Source organism: Phacochoerus africanus, chromosome 1 (assembly GCF_016906955.1).
Source record: "Phacochoerus africanus isolate WHEZ1 chromosome 1, ROS_Pafr_v1, whole genome shotgun sequence".
In the NCBI taxonomy this organism is placed as follows: Eukaryota; Metazoa; Chordata; class Mammalia; order Artiodactyla; family Suidae; genus Phacochoerus; species Phacochoerus africanus.
Window position 1 is genome coordinate 265,751,398 of NC_062544.1, and position 23,829 is coordinate 265,775,226.

A 23,829-nucleotide genomic window follows, 5' to 3' on the forward strand; every position below is an offset into this window, starting at 1 on the left:
TGAAAAGATAAAGTCTGTCATACATCGAGTCATAAACAACCATAAATATAGCCCCAGAAAGAACTAGGATGAGAGTTTCAAAGAATCTCAGAAAGTTGTCATGACACTCATCATTGGCAGTCACATCATACTGGTGGCTTCTACCTTTGTTGGCTAATAGTGCTTACATCATTTTATGCTAGTAATACTACCAAAGTCCAAAGAAGGGATATTAAAATTATTTTCTGATACATGCTATAGAGGTAAAGATGCAAGAATTTTTCCTGATTCAGTCGGTTAAGTGTTAGTAAGTTGTCATACTGGTCACATTTTAACATTAATTTTCCTTGATGTATCATATTTACTATTAAATGGTAAATTTTATAATATGTGTATTATACACATATAATCTTTATATATATATATATGTATATGTGGAGAGAGCTATGCAAGCTACATATCCATAAACATGACTTAAGTCATATTATAATAGCATATCAGTATTGTTACATAATATTTTTGAGACTAGAAAAAAATAAAATTTGTCAGTTCAGGAAGATTCCCTGTGGTGAACAGGTTAAAGATCCCAAGTTAACATAGCTATAGTGCAGCTCACAACTGTGGTATGGATTCAATTCCTGGCCCAGGAACTTCCAAATGCTGCAGGCATGGCCAAAAAGGAGTAATAATAATAAAGAATAGAAAAAACCTGAGGAAAAAATAATTTCAGTTCAGTCATGCTAGTTAACCTCTTTTAATTTCAAATTGATATTAATGTCATCATTATGACTTTGTTATATCATATATTTTTTTAAATTGAAAGCAAATTTATGCAATTAATATTTCTATTAAAAAATAATTACTATTGATTATATGGTTTAAAATAATGGATATCATAACTTTGTATTGCTAGTATCAATTAATAAATGCTCCCAATTATAATTTTAAATTAGAAAGTTGGAAGTTTCTAAAATAATATGGATATCTGGATATCTTATATTGTGCTGGCACTTTTTAAAATTTACAAAGTACTTCTGTCTGCATTTATTATCTCATTTTATTCTTGGATCTGAGTCGAGTAAGGAAGAGTTATCCTCATTTTACGGATACAATTTTGAGCAATTAAATTATTGTTCAAGGTCAGAACTACTTTAAATCATATGACAAACCCCATGCCCCTTACAGGATAATACATACACCTAAGTAAGAAGAATGGTTGAATAAGCCACTAAGTTCATTGTTTCTAGAAGTTTTAAACATCAACAAGTGCTTCTACAATTATAATGCATTGTGTTTGTAGTAATTATCCTACATGCAGATATCAACAACATGATGTCAATATGATTCTTAATCTGGGTCAGAATCTTCAAAGGAGGACTGCAAGAGTAAACTTCATCCTTCTACATCTTTAATTTAGCTCATATACTTGGAAGGAATAATAATTTTTATCGAGATTAAAAATTAATATTTGTGAAGTAGAAGACAATATTTTGGTTATATTTTATTTTTTAAAATTTGACGAATTTTATTATATTTACACCATCATCACAACTTAATTTTAGAACATTTCCATCCCAAACCCCCAGTCCACTCCCCCAACCTGTACCCTTTGGTAACTGTTTTAGTTACACTTAATAGATAAGACACAAACTTTAAAAAAATAGATTTTAAGCAGGTTGCTTTATATTGTATTCCCAGAGCTCCTGCTGTGCTATTATTATTAGAAACTCTTGTTAGCAAAACCAATGATAGGTATAAACCAAAAGGTAAAATAAATACAGAAACATATGCACATATGAAGGCACAAAATAACTAAAATATGCATTTACTGTGAATATGCTTTGTTTCAATTTTGAAAAGTCAGCTTGTGTGTAGTAACTAGAAAAAATTTTTTTTTCTTTAATTTCAGCTTTGTGCTTATCATTTAACTACTCTTGACCTGTATTTCCTAACATTTAAACTTGTTTCTTCTGCTTCTGCAAAGTTGTTTCATTCATTCCATTTATTTATTGGGGGCTTGATTTGTGAAAAGTACTGTGATAAATACAGAGGAATGATCTATGAAAAGTACAGAACTGGTTCCTGCACTTGAAGATTGTATAATCTAGTAGGGATTAAATGAGAGAATAACAACCAAGTAATTACAATTTAGAGATATGCTGGGGCAGTATGCTGCCATGAGACACTTTGGCACGTGTACATAACTTATGGTGGTAGGTGGGCATTAAGAAAAGATTCCCTTGGAAAGTGATTTCCTAAAAGAAATCTGTAGGGAATGAGACTTCCAGGGAAAGTCTAATATGGAAGAAGTCATTGAGAGAAAAAGAATTTTGTTTGCTTTAGGAACAAGAAAAAGAAGGGCTGGAAGAGAAACTGAAGATGTATGAACAAAAATAAGGATAGAGAGGGAACTGTGACCCATAGAATCCAAGGTCTTCTGGAAACTATGTAAATAATTTAAAAACAGAGCCTAAAAGTAATAAGAACTCTTTTGAAGTAGGGAAAATATATGAATAGATAGACATTGTAGACAGACTAATCTTGCTCATCTGGGTAGAACCAAGAGATGGATGACCATGAATGCTTGAACAATGTGATAACAGTAGAAAACAAAAACAATGAATACATTCCCTACATGGTGTAGATTAACCTGCCTGCATAACCATTGGATTCAGTAGACATTGATGACTTTTGAGTTTCTTGCTTGGGCAGCTGGAACATTGTTGACATAATTCTTCAGGATAAATAATCTTATAAACAGCAGGATTTGGAGAAGGAGGATCAAATGTAATATCAGTTTGGTATTTGCTAAGCTTAAAGTGTCAAATAGATGTTAGATATATGTGAGAAGAATGGATGAGAAGAGAGCCACAGCTTAGAAACATACATTATGATATTGTCAGACTTAATGGGTGATTGGTATTTAAAGCCTGAGTGGGGATATAACCACACAGTGAGTAATGACTAAGCTCTATGAAAAGAAGTTGATGAATGTGAAATTCAGAGATGTTTCCCACTACCTAGAAGGGTGACTGGCACAGCATCAGTGTTCAAGGGGTGCTTGTTGAGTTACTAAAGAGTATTAAAACTGTGTCCCAAGGAACTGTAATATTATACAGAAAGAGGAAATCACCACCCCTCATGAGACTAAGATGTAGAGTTCCTGGAAAAACATAAGACTAATATATTGAAAGTTAAGAGACAGTCATATTTCCAGAATAAAATTTGTCAACCACATTTGACCTTTCAGATGCTGCTAAGAAGTCAACGTAATTAAGTTAAAAAGAGATGAGAAGTGTGCCTATTACATATGGCTTTGCTGAAGTGGTTGGGAGAGAAATTAGGTAGGAATAGGCTGAGGATTGTATGAGAGGTTAGCAGGTTTAGACTCTATGTTAATTTAATGCTTCTAAGAAGCTTTACTATAAAGGTGAGCAGAGGGGGATAAAAAAAGTCAGTGTTAGGACTTTTATGATGAAAAAAACTAGAGCCTGTTTCAAAGCTGATGAAGCAGATCAAGCAGTCAAGGAAATGTCAGACACAAATGTCCAGACAAAGCTACCTGAGAAGGTAGGAAATAGAATTCATCCTCTCTAAACTGTATAGCTGATACAAAACCAGAGCAGCTTACTGGAAGAGGGGGAAAAATAAAAGATTTATTTTATCTATAAAAATATCACAAAATAATACCTAATTTACTGTAACTGAATCTACAACGTGCTAAGGTCTTATGGAAAGCCAGGTCAAAGACAGGCCCTTATACTTCAAGAACTGTTTGATTTAAGTTCTAGGAGGTTCCTTGGGGGCAATTCTAAAAGTTGTGACGAACCCAAATAGTAACCATGAAGACATGGGTTCGATTCCTGGCCTTGCTCTGTGGGTTAAGGATCCAGCATTGCTGTGAGCTGTGGTGTGGGTTGCAGATGTGGTTCAGATCTGGCATTGCTGTGGCTGTGGTGTAGACCAGAAGCTACAGCTCCAATTCGACCCTTAGCCTGGGAAGTTCCACATACCACAGGCACAGCCCTAAAAAGCAAAAAAACAAATGTCCTTCATATGCTTTCATCATAATTACTCTTGTAGTTATATAGCCTATTACATTTAAAATAAATATTATAAACAAACATATTTGAAATTAATTACATGTATATACGTATACACACATATATGTATATGTGCATGCATATACACATATAAGCTAGCAAATCTTAAGTCTCTAATTTGGAGAAGATATGGAGTTTAAAAATTAATTTTGTTTTAATTTTTAAATAGCATGCATTATAAACTGTCCAAATAAAGTTTACCGACTTTGAATTTAAAAATCAGTTACTTATGTGCATTCAGATATAATTAATTTCTTGTAAGCAACAGGCTAAATCTAGGGAACATTTATTTGTTGGACTGAGGAACTATTTTTTAACTATAGGCTTACCTCACATTCATATGTAATATATTCAATTGATAATGATAGCTTTTCTATGTATGTATCTTAGTTGATACCACATTCTCCATAGTTTATGATTCTAATTTAAAAGTATTTGGTGATTAATAATATTTTCTTATTTTCACTTATTAAAGATGTGTTTATTTGGAAAGCTATGTTTTTTGATTCACACAGAAATAGATTGTGCAAAAATCACAATCATGTTCCCTTTTGGGATATTCATACAGCATAATTCCATCCATTTTATTTTCTAAATAATAAATATGTTTCATGGTGATGACAAATTTATTCTTATGAAAATATTTATAAAACTATCCATGGAACTAGGGGCTGATAAAACACTTTTTATTGATTTGTTCTGTAATTTTAATGACTATTTCTAACATGGTGGAATGAACATAATTTATCGCTTTAAAAAATTCTTGTAGATAAACTTATTCTGAGAAAGAAATGCACTATTTCTTTTGGCTTACAACGTGTTCGATATTGTTGGTTTTAACCAAAAAAGGCTTGACTATCTTTTAGTAACCGCTTCCTTTTTTTCCTCTTATTACTATGATTTGAAGACATTTAATTTTAACATTGACTCTCAATGTAATTTGGTGGCAAATAATTCCATCAGGTCTCAAGATATGATAGTAAAATAATTCTGGCATCTGAAATCAAGCATGTACTACAACCATGAAAGTCCCTTCAAGTTTAAAACTAATGAAGAAATGACACATATCACCACAAATAAATATATTGCTAAATTTTTTTGGTTAATTTGTATTTTCATGGGCTTTTGATTGTACTTGTAATGAACTGTAGAATAAAATTATTTTGATGGAATTCATTCTAGTTCCAACAAAGCTAGTATACCTGTTCACCTCTAAATAATTCAACATGGACAGAAAACAAATCATTCAGGTGTATGGCAAATACTTAAATATTCTCTTAAGGTTAAATTTAAGATTATTTTAGAATACAAATTGAAGAAATTCTAAAACATTGGTGAAATTGAAGTTCAATTAATGGGTAAATACTTCATTTTAATACTTGGAAATCACAGTCAAATCTAGATTTCAATGATACATTCAAAACAGTATTTATTTGATTTAGCATATAATGCAAAAGTAAGTCTATGAATTATTTTCATGATCCTAGCTTCCCAAATTTATTTTAAATGAGGAAAAATAACATATATGTAGAGGATACCTATGACCAGTTGAGTTAATCTTTCTTGCTTCTCTCCTTATTGCAAAGTTTCATTGTATAAACTTATAATTTATAATTACATTTCTTGGTACTGTACTCATATTAAAAATACAACTACTTTTATTAAATATGTTTTCTAAAAAATATGGTAGCAAAAATCTGTCACTAAACGTAGCAGAATATGATGCACTCATATTTAAGTAGCAATGTGAATTTACCAGTAACATAGTAGAATGATTAATGACCCTTCTCTAATACATTTTGTCTTAAGTAAATAATATTGAGTTCGCATTTAAGGAATCAATAGTAGAACTAATGTCTGAGTTATGTGAAATAATCTTTATTGCTATTGAGCCTCAATTATGTTTTTAATATGTGCAAATTATGTAGAAGTATTTTATAGTAGATTTTTTTATTTTTGTCTTATATCAAAGTAATTTTTGCAGATAATTGGTGATGGCTTTATGTAAATCTTGTATTAATTATTTTCTCTTTTTTTTCCTTTCCTACTGTCACTTTTTTCTTTTCCTTTATTTTCATATTTATAATTCTACTCTTTTTTCCTTAATTATTTTATTCTTATTCTACTTTCAAAAATAATTTTCAACATGCAGATAAATGCTGTGAAGCGAATAAAGGCGAAAATGGAAGCCAGTCATGGCAGCTGAATGCTGCTGGGTTTTCTTTCATTATAGCCATAAGTTTGTCTTGCATGTTTTAATGTCATTATATCATATGATATTTCCTTTTATGCCCTGCAAATTTACAAGGCTGATCTAAAATTATAATAAAATATTTTCTAAGGTTCAACTAATTATGCATGTATCCTCACCCATGAACAATTAGCCTTTTTTCATTCCCAATTTGTTGAATATTAGTGTAGATAATTTGCCAGAAAATTGCTGAAGGAAGCTGAACCAGGATTGTTTCTTCCAGGTACCAGTTCACAGTATAACTTGCTTCATTCTAAACTTTAATTTCTAAAATTTATGATATTAAGTATCATATCACCTTCACTTGGAACTTAAGCATTTACTACATCTAACTTTCATTTGATTATTTTGAATATATAACTCAGTATTCATGACCATACATTGTATAAATAGAAAATTTATTACGTAGAATTGTGGATCTTTTAATATTACTTCCAATTGTTATTCTTTTCAATGTATGTTTCCAACTTTATAAATGTTTATACTATTTCATAGTGTTTACCATTTATATAAATCATAAACCTAATGACTTGTGACCCTGTGCACTAGATTTGAATTGTGTTTTGAGGGGGCATCACATATTCCTAGTCTAACAACATAGGCTCTTTTTATTGCTTTTTTCCTGGACACCTGAGTCAATTGCTTTGGAAGGATCAAAGAGATAAGTAAATATTTTAGCTACTACTTTTAAGACACTGAAATTGAGATGAGAATGAGGTTACTAGATTCCAGCCTTCAGAGGAGGCTTGATTTGAGGGAGTAGCATGAGTAATGTTTTTTATATTCACATTTCCATTCATTACAAAATGAGAAAAGAGTGTTTTGTGGTTTTACCACCAATCACACCCTAGAAAGTGATTCTTTTTACTCATTGAGGACAATTAGGAAGCAATCAAATTTACATCTATTAACAAAAATGACCATAATTTACATGGTAAATCAAATTATTGAGTTCTGGGCTTTGAGATTCCTTCATCAAAACTATTTTGTTGCATGAAAGTATTTTATTTTTTAAAAGAAATACCTATACATTATTCATATAAGGTCTAAAGGTAGACCTGCATTTGGTAGTCTGTTTTCTTTAATTTATCTTTTCCAAACTCTTTGCTATTGACTGCTGTACTTCAGTGCAGAGGTGACTCTTCCACAGGGTAAACATACTTATGCATGTCTTCTCTCTCCCCTGCTGAGACAAAGGGATTTCCCAATTCAATTCCTGCAGTATGGGAATTTAATCTATTTATTGGGAATGATTTAATTTTAAAATTAAAATAATCAGTGTTCTGTTGATTAAAGAACTAATTATAATTGCACATTACACTCCATGATTGCATATTACATTCCATGGGTTTGGATAAGACCTGTAGGTATGTTGATTACTAATATGTAACAAGTACTGGGAAAGAAAGAACTTCCAAAAACAGTTTTTCTCATTCATTATAACCTGACTGGATCTCTCCAATGAGTTGTAAATATTTCCATGAGAAACTCATAGAAATTGTCTTGATTTAGTATATAATTACATGATAGTTTTGTTGAGAATGTAGACCATGTCTTTTTTTTTTCTTTTTTTTTGGTCTTTTTGCCTTTTATAGGGCCACTCCCATGGCATATGGAGGTTCCCAGGCCAGGGGTTGAATCAGAGCTGTAGCCACTGGCCTACGCCAGAGCCACAGCAACACGAGATCCAAGCTGCATCTGTGACCTACACCACAGCTCACGGCAATGCCAGATCCTTAACCCACTGAGCAAGGCCAGGGATCAAACCCGCAACCTCATGGTTCCTAGTCGGATTCATTAACCACTGCACCACGACGGGAACTCCTAGACCATGTCTTTAGTAAGATAATAGTGTTGATTTTTTTTTTTTTTGGAAATTATATGTTCTGTAAATGAAAGTCACCAAAAAATGATATGAAGAATATTCAGTCTGGTTTACATGATACCTAGACTTACTTTGGATAGTTCAGAAAAGAACTTAAAATTAAAATTCTAATATCTTAGAATTATTTACATTTAATGATTTTTTCATTTAGATTTTCTAAATATCTAAGTACAAATCAAGATATTAATGCTAAAATTAATGAGCTGTCTATTTATCATTTGGCCAAATGTCCTTTCTTAGATGAATAATTTTAATAGTTCTAAGGTATACATAAACTAAAAAAAATTATCAAACATCTTAAAATAATAGACTCTCTGCTTTGCTTTACATTTATAAGGAAAGGAAAGCAGAAAACTGTAAACAATGGAGCTATTGCATTTCAAAACATGAGATATTAGAGATTGTAAATTACTTCTTGGATATTTATTTACATCTTAATAATATGTAAGTGTTGCTGAATTATCTTTTTCTTACCTGATCTTTACTTTTGTTATATGCAATCATAAAGTGTAACTGACAGTTCATTTTTGCCTAATGAGTATCTGCTGTAAGTCTAAGTAAATGTGATTATTGGTAAACAAGTCATGAAAAATTTCCCTAGTGTCATCTAATGACTTTTTTTCATCCAGTGGATTTTGAAATAAAATTCTGTGTCTGAAATGTAGAAATATGAACTTGTGTGTAAGGTGAGTTTTATGTTATTCACTATATATAATCAGAAATATGTGCCCATGTTTATTTATGTATATATTTTATCATCAAATGTTAAATCATTCTAAAAGTTTGTCTTGACTGTTTTATACCATTTATAAAGTTAGGTTGATTTGCTTATGCATATGTGCATATGGAGTACCAGGATTAGTTTTTAATGTAAACTTGAATGTGTCCTTTCTTCTTCCAATCCTTTTGCAGTTCTATCTTCTTTCTTGCATTTATCATCCTGTCTCTCTACCCCAATTCAAAGTCTGATTATTTCTCAGCTAGATATAAGGCCTTATCAGACCACATTTCAGATAGGCTAACAGATTATGCTTAGGAGGTAGCAATAAAAGCCTCTTTCCTATGAATTTTTTTCTCACAGGGAGAACCTTACATAAATTGTCATTTTTAATCCTCTCTGTCTTAATACTAATATTCATTGGGAATAAAGGCATTTTATAAACTCTACCCATATTCTTTCCCAAACCATTATGCAACTGTCCAGATGTTCGTTCATTACTGGCAGAAATGATCAGCATTGAAATTCTTAATTATTTTGTTCATTTTTCTTAGTATTTTTTCTTTTTCTTAGCCTAAAGCATCTCAGGTGTTTAACAATTTTAAATAAATGAATGAATAAACAAATTCTAGACATTGGCTTATCATTGTATATGTCAATAATATGTATAAAACAAATAGTTGCACAACTTTATTGCAGATAATTTTGACTTTTTAAGTAGTCATCATTTCCTTTAAAATTAATAGTTAAAATTGGAGTTCTCTTGTGGGTGAGTAGGTTAAAGGTCCAGCACTGTCATTGTTGCAGCTTCGGTTGCTACTGTGGTTCGGGTTCAAACCCTGGCCTGGGAACTTCCACATGTCATAGGTGTGGCCAAAAAGAAAAAAAGAGAGAAGAGAATAAAAATAAAATTAATAGTTAAAATTACAAGTATGCATAGTAGTTCATAGCTTTTACAATTTGGGTTAATTTAGAAATCATTATACCACCATTTTCTATATAAGAATTCCCACTAATTATATTTAATTAAAATTAAAATAATGAAAATTCCACAATATTTTTAAGTCTGGACAGCTGGATTCATGATTACTCAGTTATATTGAACAAAATAGAGTGTGCAAGGGAAAATTAGACCATGTATTTTGGATATTGATGAGTACTTTCAGATACATGGAAAGTATTTTATTTATTAACGTAATATACCTACACTAAGAATGAAGAAATAAGATTACAAATGATTTTAGTAATTCAAGATGGATACTTATACCACAAATATATTAGTTAAGTATATTTGGATTTAGCTTTCAGAAATAGCTAGTATCATATTTAATATTTCCAGTTCATAATAGTTAATTAAGAAATATCTCTAGTCATGTAAAATTATCTGAAAATTTCTGCCCATTTGTTCTTGATAATGATATTTGCAGGATTAAGAGCTTTAAATAAATAACCTCTTATGACACTACCTAAATTTAATATTATCTTTTATAATTATTTTAGCCCTATGTATTATGATTCTGCTCAATAATTAAAGATACAAAATCATGAAGTTCAGAACTAAATGTCATTTTATGTATTTTATTATGGCTCAAATCTGTAAGGCATTATGTAATATCCTTTAAACCACCTTTGAATAAGTACTATTTAAGTATGCTTTTTCTTATTTGGTTTTATTTCCTTTAATTCTTCCTTTTAATTTTTTTCTGTCTAATATTTTCTCTCTCCCTCCCTTCCTCTCTATTCTCCATCTCAAAATCTGGTCATGAATAAATAGTGTTAATTTCTTCTGTACTTTTTTGTAAATCACTGTTAAATTTTAAAATTTTGGAATTTGTGGTGTGTGTATATGTCATAAAGCCTTTAACAAGGCTAATGCATTGAATGGATAGCTTAAATTTATATATTTTAAATTATTGAAAATACAAATTTCTTCAAATAGCTCTGAAATTATTTCCATATAAGTCAAAATTGGTAAAAAGTCTGTATTTAAATAAGCTGATTTTGTCATTTAAAATGGGAGTATTATTTCATCCTATTAATACTTGATAGTTAATCTTAGAATTCAGAAAATATTAACAGTAAATTTTAGGTGCTAACTGAAGGAAACAATCTTTCTAACATCTAATGAACATATTCGTTTCCAAGTTACCATATAAACAAGAGTATTTTTCTAGAGTTAACATTTTTAATTTTGAATGTAAAGTTGTATATTATTTTATTATTTCATGCTACTTAAAAATTTGATATAATGCATGAAAATTATTAAAGTGAAATTTTCCATCCAACATTTATATGAAGGAAAGGAGTCAGTAAGTATAAATCAAATTTAATTGTTCTGAAATAAAATGGAGATGGGAGTTTAATATCAATAATTTTTTTCCAAGTACCTCTGGTTTCCTTATTTTAAGATTATGAACTTGATAGACATCTCTGGTTGTAATCCACCCCTTCTTCATAGTTATTAACTAATTGAAAGCCTAAAATATCTGTCCCTAAATGTTACAGAAAAAGAGGGTTATCTTATAAAATGTTTAGAAAAATTGAAATACATACTAGCCAAGGAAAACACATATATTCAAAATTCTATTAGTATATCTGAGGTGATCTGAACTGCAGCTGATGTCCTCATGTCTTTGTTGGTAGATAATTATTTGAGCTAGTTTTTAAAAGTATGCTCATACAAGTGTAATTAAATTTTAAGTGCGAACTAGTCCAATGTTGTTTGTGTTAAGTCTAGATATTGCAAAATTTCTTAATTTGTGTAAATTAAAGTTAAATTCAAGTATTCTTCATCACTCCACTTTAGGTAATAGGCATATAGTTACACATTGCATAATACTAAGAGGTAGCATAAGTTTTAAAATATACCATATTTATTTTATTTTATCTATGTACTAAATGACACTATGAAATAAATCTCTAGAAAATCATTTTTTTTCTAAAGGCAAGCAATTAAAAATTACTGTTTAAAATAACATCCACAATTCATGAACTTCTTTCAAAAATATTTTTATCTCACATCTTACATTGATTCTATGTATAACACTTCTGTTTTTAAAGTGACTATTTCTGATCATTTTAATTGCATTTGTTTTCATCATAACTTATTTTCTTGGGGAAAAATGTATGTTATATATGTATTGTCCTCAGTATCATTTCTTATTTAAAACCCCTGACATAATATCCAGCACTATGTGTAATCCTATGCATGAGTTTCATAGTATATTAAATGTCATTTTATTTTCTGTACCTCTGTGTCTCCATTGTTGTAATAAAGAAAACTGACGAAAAGCTTTGTTATATGTGTTTTCTTTATTACTGGTACAAACCTTTTCTGTCTTCGTTGTGTGTTTTCATTTCTAACTTGATCAAATTCAATATCCAAGTGTAATAAATGTATGATCATTGAGTGATTTCTCTTTGGGTATAAATAATACATCATCTGCAGACCCAAGTGGCAAAAATAATTTAGGAACAATATCATATACTATTACTTTCATAGTAAGCTAGCTCTATGATCTTCTTAGAAACTTTTATTACTAGTGGGAGGCCAAAATAATCAGAGGGTGTCTTAATGAAATACATGAATATGGTTATAATTTAAATAATATAATGATTAGAGAGTAGTGTCCATTGCCAGCAAAAATTTATAAAAGCAGACATAATTGCTTAAAGTGACTTTTCTCCATTTCCTTTGGTTAGTATAGTACTATAACTCAGTTTGAGCACCCTGAGAATAAAGTTATAGAAAATCATTAAGTTCTTGATTCATCCACAGTCAAGGTATGAAACAAAAATGGCTTCAGAAGTTTTCAAATAACAGTAATAATACAAAACCAGAGCAGCTTCTCTTTTTTAACATGTACTTTGTTACACACTGCATGGTTAATGCCTTAAGTGCAATATTTTGTTTACTCTTAAGTACCGTGTCTCTAATAGTTAAGATGAGAAGAGTGAGAACTAAAGAGATTGAGGAATTTATATAGTAAAGAGTCACAGTTAGAACCCAATTCCAGTGCTCTTTCTAAAACATTCTGTTACTTTTTGTTTGTTTGTTTTAGCACTGAACCTGGGTTCACATGATATTTTTTAATATGTAAATTATTCAATTAGTTTCTATAAAGTGGAAAAAATAACATCTGGTTTAGACATGAATATGTATTCCCCTTATACAAACATAGTCAAGTGTTGCATTGCCAGATAAAAAACAAATAGTGTAGAAATTACAAAAGAGAAAATATTCATTTTCAAGATTTATATTATTTTAAGGTACACTTAGTCTTTTTTACTCTAGGATAGTCCACTCTCAGATGTCTATCTTAACATATACCACCTGTTAAAAATGTTTTCACACCATTTTAAAGTGAAAGTTTTTATATAATACCTAATTTTGTTGTAATATTGAACTTTTCAGTTGATGCAATAGCTACAAAAGTTCTATATATTAGGAGAGACAGTTAAGCTGTTCTCAGTTCTCCTTTTCCTGACACCATTAACAATGAGATTGTATCAAGTGGGAAGTATCTGGGAGGTCTTGGATATTTTTTAGTGAGTTTCACAATAATTTTATTTTAATTTATTAACATATCACCATACTGTTTTGAGCCACTGTGAGGAAACTAAAGAGATTTGAGAAAGTTTATTCTGATATTTTAATCAAACATCATTATTTTATTACATCAATAATCTAAGTATCAGAAGAATGACTAGTCATTGACATGGTGGAGCAACGTATATTCAATTTTCCTTTTAAGTTTATTAAATTATACAATCAAGGCATAGTTAAATCTCCCATATATCACTTATATGGTCTTATATCTTTGACTTAATTCCTTTGATTTCTTAATTGGACCATGTGAGGGTGGGGGGGCATTATGACAAAGGAAAGGCTGTGTATTAACCAACCATTATCCCAGTAACAATGGCACTTCTTTTAGGCAGCTGTTACCTTTCTCACTTCAACTGGTACATATAGTTGCATTCCCATGATTAGAATAAACTCATATTGAGTTTATAGTCTTAACAGAATATCAAGCTAAATTTTATCACTTTCTGATTTTGTATATTTCCTGAAAACATTTTACAAGATGACTTATTTACACTTTTGGTAGAAATAGTTTATTTTTCTATTAGTATAAAATACTATTTTTATTTACTGTCTAATCAAGATAGATATTTCCATTTCAGCAACTATTTTTTTCATTTTAGGAAATCAAACCACCCCAATATGTTATTTTATAGCTGAGCGTCTACCATATATTTATTCAAATGCACTGTGTAATAATACATAAGTGCCCCTACATGTTTAGAGTATTTAATTTTAATAATATAATTTGATTTTTTAATATAACCCTAATGCACAAATTGAGATCTCTGAGACACAATGAACTGAATGTGTAAAAATGGGAAATTTGCAAACTTAATATAAATTCCTTGGAAAACAATAATACTATCCATGTATTTGTTCACATTTTCCATTTATTTTCTCATACATTAGGAAAATTCATAGGTATGTATATTTAAGATTTATAATAAAAAATTTAAATTGTTGGGACTTTCAACAAGCCATTTGATAAATATTAGTTGTAGTTTAATATTATATGGGTGTGATTCAATTTTGTAATATAGTCTTTAAGAAAGTATATTTTCTGTTTGTACAAAGAAAATTTAATTTCCATTTTTCATATATGGAATAGCCTTTTAGTATTAGCAGAAAAAAATGAAATAGGCCAATTAATGATTGAATCAGGGGGTAAAAAAAATTAAAACATTCAATTTTTTTAACTCTAGCTGGTATCTATTTTGATCAAAATCATTTCAGTCTAAAAAGCTCCCTTTCTAGTGTCCAATAAGACATTCATTATCTTATGGGAAATAACTAAATAAACTCCAACAAAGCAAACTGAACAGATACCATAACTTTTAAATTGTATATGAAGAAATTATGGACTAGTGGGGTAAAAATAAACTTGAAATGCAGAAGTTTGGGTGGATAATTATGATAAATAAAATTTTATATCTTTATTCCATTTTTAACAGAGTTTTGTTGCAAGAGGCCTACATTCCAATATACTTTGCAATTTGAAATATCAGTTTAGATAAGAGCATGGATATTCTATTGTACAATGACTTTAGAAATTTCACAATTTCTCATGATATATTGTTGCACCAGATTTGTAATGACAATTATTAAAAATAATTATTTCTAAAGTATTTAGCTATTTGAAACATTTATCAGAAAAGTGTTGTTCTCTACTATTTCTTTTTAGGCAGATATTATTTTTTAAAATTAACACTTTTTAGGAGTTCCCTTGTGATACAGTGGGTTAAGGATCTGGCCTTGTCACCACAGAAGCTGGGTCACTGCTGTGGCACAGGTTATATCCTTGGGCCAGAAACTTACACAACTTTTTTGGCTGAGGGTTGGCCAAAAAAAAAAAAAAAAAAAAAAGAAAAAGAAAAAGAAAGACTTAAAAGAAAAATAAAATTAGCACAGTTTATTTTATTTAATTATTTGATTCTCTTTCTTCCATTAAAACTCATACTGAGAATTTGACGTTTCCATAACATTCCCATAGAAGAATAATAACTTTATATTTTAAATTATTCACTTTTTATAGAGAACTATCTTAAAAGGTAAATACTAAAACTTTAATGGGAACTGGGTAAATATTTTTTTTAAGGGCAAAAGTTATGCACTATTTGAAATGTCACTTCATTTAAAAGTATACGGAATAATTAAATATATAACTTTATACTTTTATTTAGTCTTTTACAGTGGCTATTTTTAAAATATATTAACAGAATTCCATTGTGGTTCAGCAGAAATAGACCCAACTAGTATTCATGAGGATGCAGGTTCCATCCCTGGCCTCTCTCAGTGGGTTAAGGATCCAGCATTGCCATGAGCTGTGGTATAGTTCACAGATGCGGCTTCGATCCCACCTTGTTGTGGCTGTGGTGTAGGTCAGCAGCTGTAGCTCTGATTCTGACACCTAGCCTGAGAACTTCCATATGCCACAGGTGTGCCCCTTGTCCCAAAAAGTAAAATAAAATATATTAATAGACATAAATTGGAGTTCCCTTCTGGCTCAGCAGTAATGAACCCAGCTAGTAACCATTAGAACTCAGGTTTGATCCCTGGCCTCGCTCAGCTGGTTAAGGATCCGGCATTGCTGTGAGCTGTGGTGTAGGTTGCAGACGTGGCTTGGATCTGATGTTGCTGTGGCTGTGGTGTAGGTCAGCAGCTGCAGATCCAATTTTACCCCTAGCCTCGGAACTTCCATATGCCACAGGTGTGGCCTTAAAAATAAAAAATAAAAAATAAAAAACAAACAAAACAATACACATAAATGAATGTTAATTCAATTGCTACTCACAAATTAAAAAAAAAAAAAAAAAAAAAAACCCAGCTACTTCCTTGCTTCTTCAGTAGGGGTTGACATACTTATCTGTATCATGGCAACAGGTGTGGAATCGTGGAATTGGAGAAGGGAAAACTGAACAGACATTTCATAGCCATAGTCCAGGCATCTACTAGCTCCCGCCTAACCATTGCAACATGCTCTATTTCCCTGTCTGTGTATCTATGTCTATCAACTCCCTACCATCTTTTATGAAAACATCACAGTTTTTGTTGGCAGTGATGTTTATTTATTTTGTTTTGGTTGATTTAATTTGTTTACCGATTGCAAGGTCCATTCTCTTTAACCTCATCAATTATCACTTAATCAGAGACATCTTCCTCCAATAACGCCCAATATCATATCTCTAATATCCAGGCATATATGCTAATTTCAGAATATACTGTGTATTTTCATACATCTCCATCTTTGCTCACATCATGTTCTGACCAGAATGGCGCCTCTCAACATGCAGAAAAATTCTTCAACACCATCTCAAAAGTTATCCTCTCACTCATGCTTTCCTTGACCACTAACATCCACTTACATGATTTTTTCCATCTATCTGCCCAGGTCACATTATTTTTCACCAATTACACTGTTTTTCAGTTTCTAAATTACATATCTCGCTCACTTCTCTCAGTACATTAAGAACTCCCAGGGAAGAGAGTCCCTTGCCTTTTCTTAAATTTTATTCCCACAACTGCTTAATAAAGTTGTTTAATAACATTGTGATAAATTAAAAGGTGATCCCCTGCCCATGATGAATTTATCCCTGGGCAAAAAGATCACTTTTGCAATATAAAGGAATAGATGCAATTTTGAAAAGATATTTAATTTATAATTCTGCATTTGTAAACTAACATGTATAGAAAAAGAAACATATATAGAAAAAGACAGACATGTATAGAAAAAAGTGTAGTGTTTTACATTTATAAATGTCACTTATGTAATACACATATTTATAATTCCCTTCCTATTATTAAGCCAAATAGCCTCAATTAGCTAATTTTTCTTGCCCCAAATCAGATACATTGTAAAAAAAACGGGGGGAGGGCTGAATTATCAGACTCCTTTCAAACAATACCTCTTAATAAGGAGAAATGACTTGAAGGGAAAATTTGGATTAATATTGAGTTCATATTTTAAAAACAGTTATACATGTAATATCACTTTGACAGAAAAATCAAATTAACTAAACAGAGACAGAGTAATAGGGAATATGTAATGTGAAATACAATCTTTACCCCCCAAATAACAGGGTTGTATGAAAATAAATTTGATAGTAGGCAAATGTCTACATCAACATTATTTAACTGAGTTCATGCAGAAAAGACATAACCATATTTTTAAGATGTAACAAAAATATTATTTTCCCAGAGTTCCTGTTGTGGCTCAGGTGGTTGGTTAACGAATCTGACTAGGAACCATGAGGTTGCGGGTTCAATCCCTGGCCTCGCTCAGTGGGATAAGGATCCAGCGTTGCCGTGAGCTGTGGTGTAGGTTGCAGATATGGCTGGGATCCTGCGTTGCTGTGGCTCTGGTGTAGACCAGTGGCTACACTTCCAATTATACCCCTATAGTATATATATATTATTTTCCCCAAATGCAATCTTTTCTAAAAACTCTTTTTCGTTTTCTCTTAAATGATGACAGTATTTTTTTCATAGCCATCACAGATTTATTAGCACTATGTATTTTTCCTTTAAATCATTGACAGAAAAATGCATGAGATTTCAAATTGTACTCACAGTTTTCACACAGCAAGTTCGGTGAGCAATTAAATATGTGAATAAAATGAACACAAGTGCAGTAAAAATTTGCTAATGATGAGTGCATTTTGTTGGGAAGCTGAATGAGGTAAATGCTTTATCTCATAAATACCATGAGTTGTCCAAAAGGAAACTGATGACAAAGTAAAAGATTAGAACACAAAGGAAGTACTAACTTAATTTACAAAGGAAACTTTCTGGAGTTCCTGTTGTGGCAAGCAGAAACGAATCTAACTAGCATGCATGAGGATGTGGGTTCAAGCCCTGGCCTCACTCAGTGAATCGGGATCCAGCATTGCCATGAGCTGTGTGTAGGTAGGTCAGAGACAAGGGTTGGATCCTGTGTTGCTGTGGCAATGTTGTAGGCCAGCAGCTACAGCTCTGATTTGATCCCTAGCTTGGGAGCTGCAGCTCTGATTCGACCCCTTGCCTGGGAATTTCGATATGCCTTGCAGGTGCCACCCTAAAATTAAAAAAAAAAAAAAGAAAGAAAAAAAAAAGAAAGGAGACTTTGATTCACTTTGTAGTAAACTTTTGAGAGTTTTAATCTATTTTTTTATTTCAATGAATGAATGTTTATAATATTGTACAAAATAATCATAACAATAGAAGCAATGATAAAGATAAGCCAAAAATCCAAAAGTAATGCTCAACTAAAGAGGACAAAATGAATTACAGAAGAGAATGCAACGAAAAAGAAAAGTAGATATTCTTGTCCTCAATCCAAGCAAATGTCATTGTCATCTGTCAGAGACAACGACATCATTATTGATAATTATCTTGCTTTCATTCATTTTAACATCAAAGATCAAGATTTTAATTTGACATACAGAAGGGGATGATCAAAAAGATAATTTACTATTGAATAATGAATAAATGAAAAAATAATTAAACTAAAAACTTCTTGAGTTCTGCTCATAATGAGACGGATAATTCAAACTAGAAGAATGAAAATATACTTAAGCTTTAGGCCTTTAAAAAGAGTGCTTATCAACTTTTTTAAAAACACATAAAATATAAATACGTAATATAATTTTATGTATCACAGCTCATGAACACTAGCAATATTCAAATCTTTATCTTGCTAAAATCTAGGAAAGTTTTGGGTAAAAGTAAGTAAGATCTAATTTTAGAAAAAAGATATTATAAACAAATAATTAGTAATAAGAGGTTGCTATAAACAACCTGAGCACAAAGTAATAGTTATAGACGTGCAATGATAACATATTTGTTTAGTGTTTTGGAATTCCCAAAGTACCTTCACACGTGATTCTCAGAGAATGTTTTAGCTAGGATACATGGTGATTACTGTCCATATTTCATCAATAATGAAACAGAATACAATTATAATTATGATTTAGATATATCTAATTGTAGTGTGTAGGCCACAACATGAGTGAACAATACCATGGTGGATATAAAAAATATTAGAATTCTGATCAATATTTTATATCATTTTAATTTCTTATTTTTGTTTTGTAATTGTACATTGCATTTTTTTTCAAAGGATAACTTATTATAAAATATTGCCCATTTAAAACTTAAAAGAAAAATACATATCTTTGGAAGACGTATTCTTTTTTTTCTCTAGGTGTATCAGGAAGCAATAAAAAAGTAGCTTGGATTAGAGGAAGAATGTTAACTCAAGTCATAGTTGCTCTTGAGTTTGTTGTTTGAATTTTTAAAACATTTTGAATTAAGAACAAAGGGTGGGGAAAAAAATGGAAATTGTATTTTGAATCATCCTTGCTGGTTCTATTTACAACCATTTTCTGCTCTGCTGTTTGCAATGTGCTATTTGCAATGTTCTTCTCGATGTATTGACCGGACATTGAAAACCTCAGAAGTTCGAACATTTGTTTCAAACTGAATCAAAGTTGAATGGATCCATCCACTCAAAGATAATAACTGTTACCATTAATTCAGGAGACCCATAGTCATGATTAAGTGGAAGACAAATGTGTTATTTGGATAAATAGTTAATAGTGGGACATTGTGCCCAGATTGTTACTATCCGTAGTTTCGTTGTTTCCCTCTTTAATAACGAATTTTATAACTTACATGAATCAAAATTCTTTTTTGTTTTTCCTTTTTGTGATGGTATGTGCAAAGGTGATCTGAAAGTCATATTGTTTCAAACATATAAAATAAGTAGATTCTTGGCATCATTTTTCTAAATATCTAAAATACATAAATATGGCATTTCTATGAGTATGCCTAATTCCTTATTTAGAATAATTGAGAGAAGACTGTCAAACCTAAAGACAAATCAGAGCTAATTAAGGTTCAGTTTATCAGGTCAGGTATTCTCTGTAGGGAAGGGAAAATCTTAATAAATGCGGCATTTCTCTACACAGATCCTTAGCGTTGGAAAATATGATTTTCTGTCTTGACAAGTGAGTTATGTCAAGAAATGCAAAGCCTGCAACATTGTCTATACTGGAGGAATACTGTGATTATACTTTATTTTCAATATCCTCACTGTTTTTGAAGCTGTAAAGCTTACCAATTTTTTTAAATTTTTAAATTTTTTAAAAATACATTTTTTTCTGTGAACACAGTTTAGATCTTAGTTTCATTTCTACACTTTGGTTCTTTCTATTTTATTTTCTTATTCTTTTTTTTTTTTTGTCTTTTTGCCATTTCTTGGGCTGATCCCATGGAATATGGAGGTTACCAGGCTAGGGGTTGAATTGAAGGTGTAGCCGCCGGACTAGGCCAGAGCCACAGCAATGTGGGAGCCGAGCCACGTCTGCAACCTACACCACAGCTCATGGCAACGCCAGATCCTTAACACACTGAGCAAGGCCAGGGATCAAACCCACAACCTCATGGTTCCTAGTCAGATTTGTTAACCACTGAGCCACGACAGGAACTCCATCTTATTCCTTGTTGATTTGGGGAATATTAAGAAAAATATCACAGAACATTAGTTTATTATTTTAAAATAATTCCCAAGCATGCAAGTGGCAGGTAGTTTGGGAAAATATCTCTTTAACAAGCACAAGAAGCTATGTGAAATCTTTAACGATAGTAGTTGGATTATAAATTAGTGCAATATGTTTTCATTTAAAAGCATGCATTGGAGTTCCTGTTGTGGCTCAGCAGATTAAGAACCAACATAGTATCCATGAGGATGTGGGTTCCATCCCTGGCCCCCCTCAGTGGGTTAAGGCTCAGGCATTGCTATAAGCTGTGGTGTAGGTCATAGATGTGGCTCAGATCTGGAGTTGCTGGGGATTTGGCATAGGCCTGAAGCTGCAACTCAGATTTAGCCCCTAGCCTGGGAACTTCCATATGCTGCAGGTGTGGCCCTAAAAAGACAAAAAGATAACAAAAATAAAGGAAAGCATTCAATACCGAAGAGTGTACCTTTTATAATGCAACAGAATTATGGTAATTCTAGAAAAAGCTGTTACTATTAACTGTATGCCCATCTTAATCTAAAAATCTTACCCTCTTGTTCCATTGTTGTGTTTTTTGGAATCCAATGAATGAAATTAAATTTGGGAAACTTATGTTTCATGCAAAAAAGGCACTTAAATAAATGTATAATAAGCCTAAAGATGTGTTAATTTTTATTCTATCTTAGTACATATTAGGAAGCTCCTCTAACTCTGCACTAATTTTGTAGCACTCAATGAATGTTCGTGAAGTGTAAATGAATAAATGATCCTTTAAAAAAATTTTGAAAACTTTGTAGACACAAAAGTCTTTAAATAATCCAGATGTCCGTAAAGCTGAATAGCTAGCTGACCATTGTGGCTTAGATGAAGCTCAAATGTAGAACGCTGCCTGTTCTGTCTCCTTCCAAATAGGATCAAACATCTGCGTGTATAGATTTATACCTAGATTATCTGTAGATTACTTGATATTTGAAAGTGTGTTATACTAGGAAGAATGAAGGAAGAACATACAAACAGGAGACAAATAGACCTACTTCTACTGTAGAAGGGTACAATATCCAGTGATGTCATGATGTACACCCAAAAGGGTTTTCTTGTTGACTTTTATATGCTTAAACTTACTATATTTAGCAACATTCCTTATGAAAATATTAGGGAACAACCACCAAATCTCCATTTTAGGACCCTTTAAGTTAAAAAAAAAATTTTTTTCCATATCTCATTACAACTTTCCACATCTAAAAGTAATTCTCAATCTACAGAAAGAGTTAAATACTGAACTGTTTAAGGAGTCAAAGGGCAATGACAAAAGATTGGAAAACAACTGTACTTCGATGAAATAATTTTTTTAAAAAAGCAATGCCAGTTTTATAAATAAAGTATTCTGGTTTTTGAAAAACTAATATCAAATACATTAACTTTCATGGAAAATGAATTCCATGTTTTATCAGTGAGTTAGTTTTTACAATAGAAACATGAAAAGACATGCATAAAACACATTTGAAATGAAGTTTTTTTCTTTTTTCTTCATTTAGTGCTTCGATTTTATATTTTGATGTCAGTTAAACTGCAATTACATAAAGGTCTGGGGATATGTATTGGGTTAGTTAGCCAATTTTAGGCAATTTCTAAATGTTATGGTGTGAGAGATGCGGCTTGGAGGGAGATTGTAAAAACTCATTTAGACTAACTCGTATTTGCCTTCAATAATAAAATATGTACCTAAAAATAGATGTTTGAATTTTTTGTTCCTAAATTTTTTTTATTCAATTCTAATACAAAATCCCTTTTCAAAAGAGCAATACAAAAAGATCACTAAAAAGCTGAAAGCAAGAATTCAAGAATACATAATAGCAAGAAATACTAATATGCATAATTACGCCTCATCTAAATAGCAGTTTTTCTACCAGTAGTAGAGGAAAAAATAGATATTGACATTCTTACATAAGCAAATTATAAATTTTAATTTATTTACTATATTGTATTGCTGTTTTTTGATTATTTGATGCTGAATAATACAAAATGTTGACTTGAACATAAGTATAAAAATATAAAACTGAAACTACATAGTTTTCATTTTTCCAGAACTAACACTAAATTCTAATATTTAGATCTAATAATAAGGGCCATCCTGTGACTTAGTTCACTGTACTGCCTGGACTTCACTTTTCTTATCTAGAAGGTAGAACCTGAAAACATATATTTTTTTTAGGTAATTGAGTTTAATAAAAATTATATCATAAGCACATGTGTAAGTATTCTGGGAAGCTACATAAGAGAAGATGGATTCAAAATCTTTTAAATAATTATTATGTTCAGTTTCAATTTGCTCAGTAATTAAACCATAATTAACATAAAGTTTTTGTATGTTGCTAAGAAAATAAATTTTTGCTAGTCCCCAGATCCTAGTGATGCAATGTTACGTATCATTATGTCTTCATTTGTGAAACGTACACAGACAAAAGAGTGAACATTCACAATAGAGTAAATTGGTAGCAGAAGAAAAAAAAATGTGAGAAAATTTAGCTTTTATAGTTATTATAGCCTAACTTCATGGAATATGAGAAAGTGTAAGCATTTAAATACATTCTTAAGCTGAATCTTTTTTAAAAAAAAAACACAACTTTCAAAAAGACAACTTAAATATTTATAACATAAAACTATTTGATGCCTATCCTCTGCAAAGACAAAAAAATAAATTTGGTCTTTCCATAAAAATAACTTAAACTTCCAACATTGTAATCCTAAGTTTAAAAGGTGTAATTTTATTTCTAGGGAAAAAACAGCTATTTTAACATCAATATTACCTCAC

At 30.9% G+C, this 23,829-nt stretch overlaps 1 protein-coding gene across 3 annotated transcripts in view; it reads left to right on the plus strand.

Moving 5' to 3' along the window:
• NCAM2 (neural cell adhesion molecule 2) overlaps positions 1 to 23,829 on the plus strand; it is a 494,205-nt gene that overhangs the window by 459,796 nt on the left and 10,580 nt on the right. Inside the window, exon 16 of one of the 3 annotated variants that reach the window (XM_047756292.1) lies at positions 6,235 to 6,857. The exons of the other annotated variants lie outside the window; for them this stretch is intronic. Coding sequence (XP_047612248.1) covers positions 6,235 to 6,341 — 107 coding nt within the window. The 3' untranslated portion in view covers positions 6,342 to 6,857. Of the gene's footprint in view, positions 1 to 6,234; positions 6,858 to 23,829 lie in introns of those variants that run through there. 3 annotated transcript variants of the gene reach the window in all.